A 16,063-nucleotide genomic window follows, 5' to 3' on the forward strand; every position below is an offset into this window, starting at 1 on the left:
GGCTGTGAATCCTGCCCAGGACAGGCCAGCCCTGCTCCCTGCAGCCACCAGCTCTGAGCTGCTCAGGGAAGCTGCTCCTGCTCCTAAGGCACGCTGCTCTCCTTGACCCATTTGCTCATTACCTCCACAAATGTGCTCTTGATTAAGGAATTTTCCTAAGTAATTATTCTGGCATTAGAAATCCAGCCAAACAGAAAATAGTCCAAAAGGAAAGGTGGCCTGGTGGCTGCCCTGAAGGCTCTTCTCAGGGAGGGGAGCAAAACCAGCCCTGCAGGGCAGCTGGACACAGCTCTGTCCAGTGAACACCAAAGGGGCAGCTGGACACAGCTCTGTCCAGTGAGGGTTGGTCTGAGGGCAGGTAAATATAAATACTCCTCTGTTTAATTTTGGGTGCCATCATCCATCAGCCTGGTGCGATTTAGCTCCTCTCAACCTCCTGACAGCAGGGGCAGGGCAGCATTCCCGTGGGAATGTCACATTTTATTTTCCCAGGTGAAGGGAAGGTGGTGGGACCATGGGGACAGCACAGGCAGGGCATCATCTCCATGGGAATGTCACATTTTATTTTTCCAGCTGCATGTTCAGGTGAATGAATGGGTGTCCATGTGGGGACAGAGGTGGGCAGGGCAGCATTCCCATGGGAATGTCACATTTTATTTTTCCAGCTGCATGTTCAGGTGAATGAATGGGTGTCCATGTGAGGACAGAGATGGGCAGGGCATCATCTCCATGGGAATGTCACGTTTTATTTTTCCAGCTGCAGGTTCATGTGAATGAATGGGTGTCCATGTGGGGACAGAGGTGGGCAGGGCAGCATTCCCATGGGAATGTCACATTTTATTTTCCCAGGTGAAGGGAAGGTGGTGGGACCATGGGGACAGAGGTTGCCTGGAGCAGTCGTGCTGGGCTGGCTGGGTGTGACCAGAGGGACAAACAGGGACAGGAGGAGCTGCAGGGCATGGCCAGCTCTGGCCACCATGGGACAGGCATCCAGGAAAGGGGCATGGAACCCTGGAAAGGCTGGCTTGGAAGGGAATTTAGTCCTGTTTCAGCTGCCTTGCCATCACCCCACGGCTTCATTGGGAATGGGAACTTTTATCTGGCTGCTGGTAGCTGGGAACAAGGGCAGGGACAGAAGGACAAGGCCATGCACAGCTGCTGCTCAGGACAAAGAGGGGAGGAAGATGCACGAAAACAACCAGGAGCATTCCCAGCAGGTTCCCAAACCCCCCCACAGGTACCACACGGAACGAGTGGGTAAAATCCCAAAAGATTCTGAGTCTCTGAGCACACTGTCCCCTCTCAAAATGATTTAAGAAAGGATCAGCACTTCATAAACTCCCACAGGCCCCATCCCCAGGCACAGGAAGTTCTGCCAAGAGCTTTTCCCTGCCTTTCCTGACCTCAGCAGGATTTGCCCCTCAAGTCCTGGCTTTTCTCTCCCGATTGCAGCTCCCTTTGAGATGGTTTATGGAGTTGTGCTTCCCAAATCCTTTCCTTCCAGAGCAGAGCAGGAATCGTGAATGATTCCTTGGAGGGTGTGAAACAGAGCAGCTCTCATCCTTGGACTGTGAATTCCACACACCCATTTATTTACTCACAATTATAAACTGAGCACTTCATAAATATTCATAAGGAGGCTCCCAAGGCCCAGCTGAGAAAATCAGTGTTATCACCATTTCCAGCTCTCAGGCTGAGGCACAGACACTGCTGCAATTGTGCAGTTTTACACAATTCCTGTCAAAGTTGGGTCCAAGAATCCCCCAATTCCTGAATCCCCCTCAGGTTTAGCAGGGAAATTTTGTGCAGTTTTACAGAATTCCTGTGAAATTTGCCCCAAGACACCCCCTGCCAATTCCTGGATCCCCCCATATTTAGCCAGGAATTGTGCAGTTTTACACTATTTCTGTAAAGTTTGCCTTAAGATCCCCCAGTTCCTGAATCTCCCTCATATTTAGCAGAGAATTGTGCAGTTTTACAGAATTCCTGTGAAATTTAGCCCAAGATCTCCCAATTCCTGAATCCCACTCATATTTAGCAGGGAATTGTGGAGTTTAACAGAATTTCTGTGAAGTTTGCCCCAAGACCCCCCAGTTCCTGAATCTCCCTCACATTTAGCAGGAAATTGTGCCATTTTACAGAAATTCTGTCAAAGTTTACCCCAAGATCTCCCAGTTCCTGCCTCCCCCATATTCAGCAGCCTGGGTGGCTCAGGTGTCCCACTGGGAGCTGGGATTTGTGGTCCCAGGCTCTGGATCCAGCTGATCCCGGCAGAGATCAGGGTCAGTCCCCCCCGAGCTGTGCTGGGGGATGCTCCCCTTGCAGCCTGGCCCCCCTCAGCCCCCCAGGGCATTGAGAGGATCCAGAGCTGCCACACAGGGCCAGGGGTGATGTGCACACCCAGTTTCCCTGGAATGGTGCCTGAGGCAGACCTGAGCAGCTTTAGTGTCAGGACCCTGCACATCCCTCTGGCTGTCCTGAGTGCCCAAACCCTGCCAGGGGGCTCAGGGACCCTGGCACAGAGCCCAGAACACCTGGGGGTTTGATTATGACCTGTGGAGCAAATTACCAACCTTGGATGAAGATCTGCAAGCCATGACAAATTAAATAGAATGATAGTGAAGTTATCACGGGGTGGAAAAGTAGATTTTGGGGTTTTTAGAATGGGGATTCAGGGGGCAAGATGGAGGCATCTGGGCATGTCCAGCCTTTCTCCTTCTTCTTCTTGGCCTCCATCTTCTGCTGTGATGGTGGCACTTTTGGATTGGTTTAGAGTAGAAGCTCACTGTCTAACACAGGTGATAGCAATTGGAAAGTAATTGTAAACACTGTACAGGTAGTTTTTGGTATAAAGACATAACCCTGCCCAGGGGCAGGCACAGTGTCTCTGTCTGTCCTGCTGGACGGACCTGGGCAGGGCAGGAGAAATAATTTTATAGATAAGAAACAATAAACAACCTTGAGAATGAGAAATGAAGAGCCCTGACTCCTTCAAGTGCCAGGCTGGGAAAAGAGACTTTCCAGCTTTTCTCGGGGTCACTGTGAGCAGTGAGGGACCCCAACACTTTAGGGGTGCACAGCTGACCCCCCAAAGGCTCTCTGATATCAGGGAATGTTTATCTCAGCCTTCCATCCCTGCTGGGACAGTCACTCCTCAATGTTCCCCCTCCAGGTTCTGCCTCCCTTCTGCTGATACCCTTGAAGCCTGGGAGGTGTGATCAGCTCTCCCCGTGCCCTTAATCACCTTCCTTAGCCTATATAATTAAATTCCAGTAGGTATTGCAGCTAATTTTTGAGGAGCTCCCGAAGAACAAAAGCCAGTTCGGTCGCAGGCGAACAGAACAAATTAATTAGGAGGGGAATATCAGAACCTCTGTAAATGAGATTCCAGCAGAAGCAGCACAGCCTGGCTCTGCTCCCCAGCCCCTGAGCTCAGTTCCAGGGGTACAGAGTGTACAGGGAGGGGACAGGGCCTGGAGCAGCCCCTGCAGGGCACAGGGAGCTGCTGCTGCTGGAATCCCATTTAGAGAGGTAGAGGGGGTCAGAATATAAGAAAATAAAGATAGTGTATAAAGTCACCTCACCCCTAAGGAGCTGCAGCTGGGCCAATTAGCAAAGATCAGGAGCAGGCCTGGCTTGAACAGGCCACAGCTGTAAGCAATGAGAAGAAGATGCTATAAAGGAGTGGTGAGAAGGGAGCTGGGCTCAGTTGGGTGCTTTGTGAGGAAGAGTCAGTGCTTGTGTGTAAAAGGGTCAGTCATGTGTAAAACAGCCCCAAAAGGATCACTGCAGATCTGTTATGTGTAAAACAACCCCAAAAGGAGCACTGCACCTCTGTTATGTGTAAAACAACCCCAAAAGGAGCACTGCACCTCTGTTATGTGTAAAACAACCCCAAAAGGAGCACTGCACCTCTGTTATGTGTAAAACAACCCCAAAAGGATCACTGCACCTCTGCTATGTGTAAAACAACCCCAAAAGGATCACTGCACCTCTGCTATGTGTAAAACAACCCCAAAAGGATCACTGCAGCTCTGTTATGTGTAAAATAATCCCAAAAGGATCACTCCAGTTTTGTCATGTGGGGAACAACCCCAAAAGGATCACTGCAGCTCTGTTATGTGTAAAGCAGCCCCAAAAGGATCACTGCAGCTCTGTTGTGTATAAAACAACCCCAAAAGGATCACTGCACCTCTGTTGTGTGTAAAACAGCCCCAAAAGGATCACTGCAGCTCTGTTGTGTATAAAACAACCCCAAAAGGATCACTCCAGCTCTGTTGTGTGTAAAACAGCCCCAAAAGGATCACTGCAGCTCTGTTGTGTATAAAACAACCCCAAAAGGATCACTCCAGCTCTGTTGTGTGTAAAACAGCCCCAAAAGGATCACTGCAGCTTTGTCATGTGGGGAACAACCCCAAAAGGATCACTGCAGCTCTGTTGTGTGAGGAACAGCCCCAAAGAATCACTGCAGCTTTGTCATGTGGGGAACAACCCCAAAAGGATCACTGCAGCTCTGTTGTGTGGGGAACAGCCCCAAAGAATCACTCCAGCAGAAATGAGCAGCACCAGAAGCTGTGGAACCTCCAAAATTGAACATTTTTTTCCTTTTCCTGCAGGGATCTGTCTGGCAATGTCTGTGCTGAGGATGTGAGGGCTTCTCCCTGGGTGCAGGGCTCCTTTCCCCAGGGCAGTTTGTGGCCAGGCTGAGGTCACATCTCTGTGCATCTTGCAGAAGTCTGTCCACGCCAGTCCCTGTCTGCCCTTCTCGGGGTGATGTAATCTGGGCTCAGTAATAACATTTCCAAGAGGTGGATAACAGCATTTTAGTTCAGCTCTAATAATTCTGTTAAAGCAGAGCTGGGGTTGTAATTGCAGTTTGTGGCCGAGGTTGTTCCATATGTGACTTCTGTAGGATGCCTTTGTAATGAAATGTTCCCTCTGAGCTCTGTGCCCTGAAGAATTTGCCTTTTTTTTCTGTGTGGCAGGCAGAGCACTCTGCTCTCTTGTAACCAGAGGAGAGGGGGGAAAGAAATGTGATGTAATAAATGAGCCAGGACTCCATTTTTCTTCATGCAGGAAAAGCCAAATCTTTATTGTGTAGATATTATTATTATTATTATTATTATTATTATTATTATTATTATTATTATTATCATCATCATCATCATTATCATTATTATCATTATCATCATTATCATTATTATCATTATTATCATTATTTTATCAGATCCTATTGGTTGACAATTCACACTCAGTTCATTGGTCAGTCCATGGTATTTTGCACATCTATCAAACTTCTGTGTTTTTAGTTAGTTTACACATTTTTTTCTACTAATTCTCGTGGGACAGATCTTATTGTTTATCCAGGTGCACTTGTTTTTTATACCCTAGGAATAGGTGGTTGTGTTAATGAACTTTATTTCCCAAGCTGTTTTCGTATGAGAACTTGCAAACTGCTCTTGGGAGAAGTGACAGGCTGGATATTCATTTAACAGAGCAGGCCTGATTTCATGAGGGCTTTCTTTAGTAACTTCTCTACCTGTTTGCAACAGGAGTGAAAATTCCACCCTGTTTCAGTCTCTGCTGGGGATCAGGGCTGTGTTGATCTCCCTGGGACAGTGGGAGGTGTCCCTGCCATGGCAGGGCTGGCACTGGGGGGACTTTAAGGTCCCTTCCAGCCCAAACCATTCTGTCATTCAATGAAAAATCCCTGAAATTTGAAATAAAATGAAGATCACTCCATCTATGCTGGTTTTTCGAGGAGTTTGGCGTTTTAGCTGTCTCACCAGGGCAACAGCAAGGTCCAGGCTGTGGATCCATCTGGGATGAGTCCCAGGAGTTCCTTCCCAGCCCATGGCACAGGCAGCTCCAGCACCTTGGGGAGAGCACATCTGGAGGCAGAAAAGAGGAAAACCTCCCCTCCAGTGCAGAAGGAAATGGGGAATTTCCTTCCTGTGCTCCCACTGGGCACCTGCATTTGGGATTGCTCCAAGGGACCCCTCGCTTCCAGGTGAAACACCCTGCTCAGGATGGCATTGTGGCAAATAAATGGAATAACAACACCTGGATTTGGCCCCCCCAGCAGCTCCCAGTTCTCTCTGAAAGGAAAAATCACTCCCAGAATTTTGCAAGGCCAAAAGAAATGATCACAAGTGAGCAGGAATTAAAAGAACCAAAGCCAAAAGCAAACGTAGCACACTGTAATAAATCCATGGAAAGGGAAAATCGTGCTGCTTGAAGTCTGCAAATCTGAGTTTCTCCTGGGAAAATGTAACTCCTGTTCAAATGCTAATGGCTCGTTATCACAGGGATGTTTTAATTGAACTACAATGTTCCATAAGCAGGGGCAGAGCAAGGTTCAGAGAGCAAATGGCTGATGAGGAACCCTCAATCTGCCAGTAAATGTTTGCTTTTTTATAAACTTCCCCTCCTTGATCTGTTCTTAAGCCGGTTCTCTGGAGGGAATTGTGAGAGGCAGCTGATTTCAGCTGGAGGTGGCAGCAATATTTGTGTGGCTCTGGGGACAGTGAGTGGCTGCGAGGGAAACAGGGAATGCTCCAAAACCTCTCTCATTCCCAAGGTGTTGCCAGAGTGCCTGGAATGGGGTGGGAACAAACAGCTTTTGGGGTTTTTTTGCTTTTGCAGAGCAGAGAAGGGCTGTGGAGCAGCGTGGGCCAGGCAGGACAGAGCCCCAGCTGCTCCCACCTGGAGCCTGGGTGCCCTCCTGGTCCTGGCCAGCACCTCCTGCCACCACAGCCCGGGCAGGAAATCAGGGAAAATGGAATTTCCCTGGCATTCAGCTGCATCCCAGCCGCCCCCCTTCCCTCCCCCTGCACCTTTCTTATCTCTGCCTCTTCCTGAAATAATAGGAGCAGAAAAATTAACAACATGAAAAAGGGAGGAGATGATAAAGAGTATCTGAAAAATCATCTGTGTCCTCATTTCAGAGCTTTGCATGGTAACAGGCAGGCAGGGCGTGCTTTTCTTTTTTCCTTTATTAATGTATTAAAATATTAAAGAGCTGGGTGTCTCTTGAACCTGCAGTGCTGTCAGGGACTGGGAAAGCTCTGAGGAGTCTTTTGAGGAGGCACTTGAGGAGCTGTCCCAAAACCCAAGTTTGCTGTGCTGCTGCTATGGGGGACCAGCCTGGACAGGGGGACATTGGCACCTGGGGACAGAACCCTGCCACAAAGGGGGACCTCAGAGGCTGTCCCCACCAGGGACATTGGGACCTGGGGATGGAAGCCTTGGTACAGGGGGGACATGGGCACCTGAGGACAGAACCCTGCCACAAAGGGACATTGGCACCTGGGGACAGAAGCCTTGGTACAGGGGGACATTGGCACCTGGGGACAGAACCCTGCCACAAAGGGACATTGGCACCTGGGGACAGAAGCCTTGGTACAGGGGGACATTGCCACCTGGGGACGGAAGCCTTGGTACAGGGGGACATTGGCACCTGGGGACAGAACCCTGACACAAAGGGACATTGGAACCTGGGGACAGAACCCTGCCACAGGGAGGACATTGGAACCTGGGGACAAAACCCTTGGTACAGGGGGGACATTGGAACCTGGGGATAAAACCCTTGGTACAGGGGAACATTGGAACCTGGGGACAGAGCCCTTTGTACAGGGGGACATTGGCACCTGGGGACAGAGCCCTGACACAGGGGGACCTCAGAGGCTGTCCCCAGCAGGGACATTGGCACCTGGGGACAGAACTCTGCCACCAGGGTGCCCTCAGGGGCTGAGAATCTCCTCTGATTCCCTCTGAGACCCGGGAGGACAAAGGTGGATCTGAGCCTGGGTGAGACAATTTCCTGAGGATTGGGTTCTTGGATTTGGCCCTTTGGGGCTTCCTCTCCCAGATTCTGCTCACAATTTCCAACATGTGCAAGTTGTTCTTCTTCAAAAATCTTTGCCAGGAAATAATTCAGGCTTTGATGTTGCTGCAGGTGTCGTTTTCTGGGCCACTCTCAGGGTGCCTTAAATTGTGCAATGTGTGTGAGGGGGACAGAAGGGCTGCATAGCACATATATAAATAAATAAAAATAAAACTTAAAAAAAATATGAAAAATATAAATATAAATGTAAATATTAATAGAAAGATCTAAATCTATTTTATAGAAATATATATAGGCAAAATATATTTATATAATTATTATATTAATATATTCTAATATTAATATTATATTATTCAATTATTATATATTATATACATAAATGTATATAGATATATATACATATATAAAATATATGAATATATATAAGTATATATGGAAAGGTATAAATATATTTTATATTCTATATTCCATATTCTATATTTTATAATATATAATATATAATATATAATATATTATATATAATATATAATATATAATATATAATATATAATATATAATATATAATATATAATATATTATATATTATATATTATATATTATATATTATATATTATATATTATATTATATTATATGTTACTATAACTATAAATATAAATGTGTATATATGAATCTATAAGTATATATAACTATATGTAAATATATATAAAATATATAAAAATATAAATATCTGTATATGCACAGGGATAGAGTGGCTGAAGGTGTCTGTGTTTCCTTTTCCCTGCAGGTCACTATGGGAAGGATATTTATCGCAGTGGAGGGCCAGATCTCCATAATTTCATCTCCTCCGGGTTTGTCACGTTAGGAAGAGGACACACGAAGGGTACAGTGGAAACCATTTTTTGCTAAATCCAATGCAATGAAACGATTGTTTGCAATCCGAACCCGGAGCTGGGTGCCCGCAGCTGGAGCGGGGCCGGCCCCGGAGATGCGGGGCAGGCTCGGGCTGGGCAGGGCAGGACCTGCAGGTCCTGGCAGGGCGGTACAGGCTCCCCCGGCTGGGCAGTGGCTCCTGCAGCTCTGGGTTTTCCTGAGAGGGAGGGCAGCAATGTCCATCTGTCCCAGGGCAGGCAGTGACCACTTCCAGACTCTGGGGCTGGAGCTCCTTTCTTTGACTTCTGGGCTTTTCTTTTAGTTATTTATTTATTTAAATGGTAGGGTGGGCAGGGGGGTTATGATGAATATTTTATAAAATTATTTCTTTTTAGCTCCTATATTTTCTGTGTTCCTATAACCTGTGATATAATGTACAAAACAGGAAACCACGAAAATCGACATGTGCTGCTGTGTGTATGTTCTGTGTACATGTACTGTATATAAATATCTGTGCAGACACAGCTTTAACACAAATAACCGAACATCCAGGGCGTCCTGGTGCCACCAGAGCCGTGTCCTGGTGCCACCACAACCCCAGGCAATGTTCACTGGTGATGCTTTTGGTGAGTTTTTCTGGTGTACAGTGAGACGTGCTCGGAGTGTCCTCCTGTCCCCAGTGCCACCGGTGGCCTGGCTGTGACACCGGGGGTGCATGTGCCATTCCTGTCCCCTTCTGTGTCCCCAAGACTGCTGTACCCCCTGCAGACACAATGTATGTGGAGATTCCTCTCTCACCAATGTACTGTGTCCTCGTGCTCGCCTGGTTGAACGCTCCTGTGTTGTTTCTGTGGATGACCGTGACTCACAAATGATTAAAAGACCTTGATATTTTAATTTTTTAAATTTTTTTTTAAACTACATTTCCTGCACTTTTTCCAGTTCTCCACGAGTGTCATCCAAAGTAGTGTTGGTCCTGTAGAACTGTCAGAGAAGAAACAAATATATGTATATTGTCTGTGTATGTCTGTGTGTGCTTAAATAAAGTTTACTGAGGCTGAGGCAGCACCCGTGGGACTTGTAATCCAATACCCTGTAATCCAATACCCTGCAATCCCATATTTGTGATCCAAACCCCTGTAATCCTGTACTCTGCAATCCCAGATTTGTGATCCAAAACCCTGAAATCCCAGCCCTGTAATCCAATACCCTGAAATTCCAGATTTGTGATCCAATACCCCTGGAAATCCCACTCCTGTAGTCCAGTACCCTGTAATCCAATGCTCTGCAGTTCCAGTCTTGTAATACAATACCCTGAACTTTCTGATATGTAATCCAATATCCTACAGTCCAAAATTTGCAATCCAATCCCTGCAATCCCAGATCTGTTATCCCATCCCTACAATCCCAGATTTGTTATCCAACCTCTTTCAATCCCAGATCTGTTATCCCATCCCTGCAATCCCAGATTTGTTATCCAACCTCTTGCAATCCCAGATTTGTTCTCCCATCCCTGCAATCCCACATTTGTAATGCAATCCCCACAATCCAGATCTGTTCTCCCATCCCTGCAGTCCCAGATTTGTAATGCAATCCCTGCAGTCCCAGATTTGTAATGCAATCCCTGCAGTCCCACATTTGTAATGCAATCCCTGCAATCCCACTTTTGTAATGCAATCCCTGCAGTCCCAGTCCAGCTCTGCACCGAGGGAAGGGAAGCAGAGGACCCTCAGGTGGGCTGGGAGCTGCCCAGGTTCCAGTGAGGAGCCAGGGCTGACATTTCACACAAGGTGTCCCCATCCCAAGGGGGTTTTGTGGTCATGTCCTGCCACATCAGGAGCGTTTTTAGGGCCAGGTAGCAAAGGTGTCCCAGCAGTGATGGTGTCCCCTAGGAGTGGGGTGTCCTGATGAGCTCCACCAAGCCCTGGAGATCCTTGGGCAGGGCTGTAAACCCAGCTCTTTGTCTCAAACAGGTGAGTTATCCTCACCTCACACTCCTGAGGCACCTCCCAGCAGTTTGCTGGACAAAAAGGCTGCTCCCAGTTCCTTCCCAGGTGAGAACTAAACCTCCTCTCCTCCTCCAGCTGCAAAGGCTCTGCTCTCCTGTAGGGGTCCAGGGGTTTCCACACCTTTTCCAGAGCACATTTCCTGTCCCTGGCAAGGGGGACAGTGGGCACTGGGAATGCAGCCTGCTCATCCACCACAGCCCTCAGACAGGGAGGGTTCCAAATAGAACAAAAGGCTTTGTTCTCTCAAGAAATGAATATCCTGGCTGCTTATAGGCATCAGAATGGACTGGCCTTAGAATTTACCTTTCAGCTGCCTGTAAATCCACCTGGTTTTGGAACAGTGCTGTAATGTTCGTTTCCAGTTTCTTAACGACAGATTGCCCCACTGCTGGGTGGTGGGAGTGATGAGCACCTCACACCTGCTGCAGGACCTGCTTGTGCTCATGTGTGGCTTTGTCTGTGTCTGTGACATGAGCTGGCTGTCTGTCTGTGCTGTGACGGGGGCACGGGGGGTGTCACAAAGGACTGAGGGGTTCTGCCATTGGCATTGTGCCTGAAATGCTTGGATTTGGGGAAATACTGTGTGACAGCTTTCCTGAGTTCAGCTTGAAGTCACCACCCAATACCTGTAAGGAGGGGTGAGATCTTCAGACGAGGCTTTAGATGAGTGGGTTCTGTGCTCTTTTGTCCTATTCCTATTTAGATGAGTGGGTTCTATGCTATTTCATCCTATTCACTTTTAGATGAGTGGGTTCTGTGCTCTTTTGTCCTATTCCCACTGAGATGAGCAGGTTCTGTGCTCTTTTGTCCCATTCTTGTTTATCTGAGCAGGTTCTGCCCTGTTTTCTTCTATTCCTATTTAGATGAGCAGGTTCTGTGATCTTTTCTCCTATCCCTATTGAGATGAGCAGGTTTTCTGTGCTCTTTTGTCCTATTCCTATTTAGATGAGTGGGTTCTGTCCTGTTTTCTCTTATTCCTACTGAGATGAGCAGGTTCTGTGCTCTTTTGTCCTATTCCTATTTACATGAGCAGGTTCTGTGCTCTTTTCTCCTATTCCCACTGGGATGAGCAGGTTCTGTGCTCTTTTCTCCTATTCCCACTGGGATGAGCAGGTCCTGTCCTTTCCCAGTTCCAGCCCTTGTGTTCCACCCTCCACCCCAGCCAGGTAACCCCACCCTGCCCTGTGGAGGGGGTTCTGCCCTGCCCTGCACGAAGCCAGTGAAGTTCCTCTCAATATTTCTCTGCACTGGGAGACACATTTTTGGTGTTTTCTCAACTGTGCTGTGGCAGAACTCCAAGTGCTGAGTAATATTTAAGAGCTCATCTATTTTGGGCAGAAGACAAAGACGTGAGCCGTGCCAAGGCACCATGGATACCAAAGCAGCAGATCCACGTGTGTGCCATGCCCAGGATGGGCATTCATGGCTCTTCCATGGCATTCCCCCGGGCCATGCATCCCTGAGGGCTCTGGAGCCGTTCCAGTTTGTGCTCCCCAAGCCATGGGCAGCTCCTCTGCTCTCAGGATGGTCCAGGGGTGAATCCTGGCTCCTCAGGGTGTAGAATTCCCTGTGGTGAGGCACCAGGCAGGGCTGATCTCGTCCCAGGTTCGGTAGGAGGAGGTTGGGTGGTTTGTTCTGGGGCAGCAGCTTTCAGTTCTGTGTGGAATTGAGCGCCAGCAGCTCTGAGGGGTTCACTGGGAGGGCACAGGGCACTGAGCCCCCAGAGAGGGAGGGTGGATCCCACATTCCTGTGTGGGAGGAATCCCACATTCCTGCTGCTGCTGGTGCCGTGGGAGGGTTCAGAGCTCCGGGGACACACGTGGGAGACAGGAGCCCGCTCACCCCGCTGTGATTGAAACCCCAGCTCCCTCAGCCTGCTCGGAGCACCCTGGCACTGCCTGTGTCCCACCCTGGCCTGGGCTGTGCCCTCAGGGCTCTGCAGAGCTCTGGCACCCACCCAGCCTGGAGGGGATTTACAGCCACAGATTTGGGATAAACACCCTGGAGGAGGAACTCATCCACTCCACACTGCCTACCCCACACCATATTGCTGGGGTTTTGCATAAAAACCTGTTATTTGGTTTTTATTTTATTTTCATTTTGGTTTTGGTTGTTTTTTTACTTTGGCTTGGTTGTTTTTTTTACTCCCAGTCTCAGACCTTGCCAATGGCTTCCCAGTGGGATGGAGCTCCCTGGGTTTCAGCAGTCTAGAGCTCTGGAGAGATGATAACTCAGATGAAAACCTCTGGTCAGCATTCAACAGCTTCTTGGTTTTCCTGGTGGCTCTGCAAGAGTGTGAAAAACAGGGAGGTTATTTTCTGTTCCTGGTGAGGATGCTGCAAAGTGAGGGTGCTGCAAAGTGAGGGTTCTGGTTGTTCCCCAGGTCCTGGCACAGCCCAGCCTCCTCTCCCAATGGGTGTAGCAAAGGCAGATGAGGAGCAGGACCATGTCACCAGATCTGGATCCCATAGTGTCTCAGGTTTTTCCCTGAAGGCCACATGAAGGATGCTGGAATCTACATTTTTCCATCTGAAAAGGAAAAAAAAAAAAATCAGATGATGACCTCTGGTCAGCACTCAACAGCTTCTTGGTTTTCCTGGTAGCTCTGTGAGAGTGTGAAAACAGGGAGGTTGTTTTCTGGGAAAAGCAGAATTTCCCAGCTGAGCTGAGTGCAAGGGCAGGGGAGTGAGGCAGGGGGAGCAGGGGGGTTCAGGCCCTTCTGTGGGGTCATTGCACAGGGGAAAACAGAACTGTCCCTGCAATCTGCTCCTTCCCTGTGAGCTCATGGCAGATCCTGGAGGAGCTGCGGAGGCAGGAAACCTCAGGAGGAGTCAGATGTGCCCCGAGCTGCCCAAGAAACTTCCAGAAATGGAGCCTCTCCCTCTCGGGCCCAGGCTGTGCCTCGGTTCCCTGGCAGGTGTGCTCTGAGCCAGGGCATCTCCAGGAGGGTTTTTTAAATTTTTTCTTGCTCAGCCTTGCTCTGAGGATGTTCTCCTGCAGTGCCAGCAGGCAGGAAAGAGAGGAAGGGGTGAGGCACGAGTGCAGGGCAGAGACTGTGGCTGCACTGATTGTGTCTGTGCTGGCATCACCCTCAGTGTGGGCAGGGTGCAAAGCTGCTGGGCACAGCTTTTGCTGGGAGCAGCAAAAGCTCCCCTTTTCCACAAGAAAATATTGTGATTTGCTGTGCACACCTGGCAGATCTGCAGCCCAAATGTGGGATTTGCCTGCTGGGCTTTGTCTTGTACCCTGGGCATGGGCACAGGGCTCAGGGCACGGCTCTGGGGGCACAGGGTTTGTGGCCGGTGGGTGGAACAGGGTGTTTGTGCTTCAGCAGGACCTTACACCAGGTAGATACTGTCCTCAGACCCAGCATCACCCCTGGGGAATATCCCCCTCCTTTGTGGGCATTCAAAAGGAGAAAATTGTCCTTGATCTGCCTTAGAAAATGAACATTTTCCCTGGGTATGTGGGCAGAGGGAGCATTTATTGCTGGGGCCAGAGCAGAGGGGGGTGGCTGCCTCGTGGGGTAGGGGCTGGGAGGCTGCAGGAGTTTGTGGGAAGACTGGAGGCTGGGGGGAGAGGGGCTGAGGTGAGGGAGAGAGGATGGAGTGAGGGATGGACCCCCATGACCTGAGGGAGAGAGGATGGAGTGAGGGACAGGCCCCCATGGGGTCAGGGAGAGAGGATGGAGTGAGGGACGGACCCCCATGGGGTCAGGGAGAGAGGATGGAGTGAGGGACAGGCCCCCATGACCTGAGGGAGAGAGGATGGAGTGAGGGACAGCCTCTATGGGCTGAGGGAGAGAGGATGGAGTGAGGGACAGGCCCCCATGGGGTCAGGGAGAGAGGATGGAGTGAGGGACGGACCCCCATGGGGTCAGGGAGAGAGGATGGAGTGAGGGACAGGCCCCCATGACCTGAGGGAGAGAGGATGGAGTGAGGGACAGGCCCCCATGACCTGAGGGAGAGAGGATGGAGTGAGGGACAGGCCCCCATGACCTGAGGGAGAGAGGATGGAGTGAGGGACAGACCCCCATGGGGTGAGGGAGAGAGGATGGAGTGAGGGACAGGCCCCCATGACCTGAGGGAGAGAGGATGGAGTGAGGGACGGACCCCCATGGGGTGAGGGAGAGAGGATGGAGTGAGGGACAGACCCCCATGGGCTGAGGGAGAGAGGATGGAGTGAGGGACAGGCCCCATGGGGTGAGGGAGAGAGGATGGAGTGAGGGACAGGCCCCATGAGCTGAGGGAGAGAGGATGGAGTGAGGGACAGCCTCTATGGGCTGAGGGAGAGAGGATGGAGTGAGGGACAGGCCCCCATGACCTGAGGGAGAGAGGATGGAGTGAGGGACAGGCCCCATGGGGTGAGGGAGAGAGGATGGAGTGAGGGACAGGCCCCATGGGGTGAGGGAGAGAGGATGGAGTGAGGGACAGGCCCCCCTGACCTGAGGGAGAGAGGATGGAGTGAGGGACAGGCCCCATGGGGTGAGGGAGAGAGGATGGAGTGAGGGACAGGCCCCATGGGGTGAGGGAGAGAGGATGGAGTGAGGGACAGGCCCCATGGGGTGAGGGAGAGAGGATGGAGTGAGGGACAGGCCCCATGGGGTGAGGGAGAGAGGATGGAGTGAGGGACAGGCCCCCCTGACCTGAGGGAGAGAGGATGGAGTGAGGGACAGGCCCCCATGGGGTTGGTGCCCCACACCCATTTTCACCTGCCAGCCAGGTGCCAGTTTGTCACCTGCCACCCAATGATCTCAGCCAGGGGCCAGTTTTTGCTGCCTGTTTATTTATGCCCTGTGATGGTGTTCACAGGGGTTTCGGGATGAGGGAAAAGATGAGAATCTTGGCTCCATGTTTTAGAAGGCTGATTTATTAATTTATGATATATATTATATTTATATAATATAATTATAATATATATTTATATATATATTTATATATAATATATAAATATATTTTATATATTTATATTTCATATTTATATGTGATATAATTATATTTATATATAATATATATTTATATGTTATATATAAATGATATATATAATAAATATCTCATTTTCTTTTAATTATATATAAATATAATGATATATTAATATATCATTATATTTATATATAATTAAAAGAAAATTATATACTAAAACTACACTAAAGATTAGAAGAGAGGATTTCGTCAGAAAATTAGCAGGGAAGGAAAAGGAATGATAATAAAATCTTGTGACTGACCAGAGTCCGAGCCAGCTGGACTGTGATTGGCCATTAATTAGAAACAACCACACAAGACCAATCACAGATGCACTTGTTGCATTCCACAGCAGCAGATAATCATTGTTTACATT

The 16,063-nt window shown here is 49.1% G+C and overlaps 1 protein-coding gene across 5 annotated transcripts in view; it reads left to right on the plus strand.

Annotated features, from left to right (window-relative positions):
- Positions 1-16,063, plus strand: part of SHISA6 (shisa family member 6) — a 198,837-nt gene that overhangs the window by 23,226 nt on the left and 159,548 nt on the right. For all 5 annotated transcript variants that reach the window (XR_008508718.1, XR_008508717.1, XR_008508716.1 and 2 more), the window contains exon 4: positions 8,632-8,727. Coding sequence is in view for 2 of the 5 variants with exons in the window: in XM_054516860.1 (XP_054372835.1) it covers positions 8,632-8,727 (96 nt within the window). In the remaining 3 variants the exon portion in view is untranslated. The remainder of the gene's footprint in view (positions 1-8,631; positions 8,728-16,063) is intronic.

Source organism: Molothrus ater, chromosome 19 (genome assembly GCF_012460135.2).
Source record: "Molothrus ater isolate BHLD 08-10-18 breed brown headed cowbird chromosome 19, BPBGC_Mater_1.1, whole genome shotgun sequence".
In the NCBI taxonomy this organism is placed as follows: Eukaryota; Metazoa; Chordata; class Aves; order Passeriformes; family Icteridae; genus Molothrus; species Molothrus ater.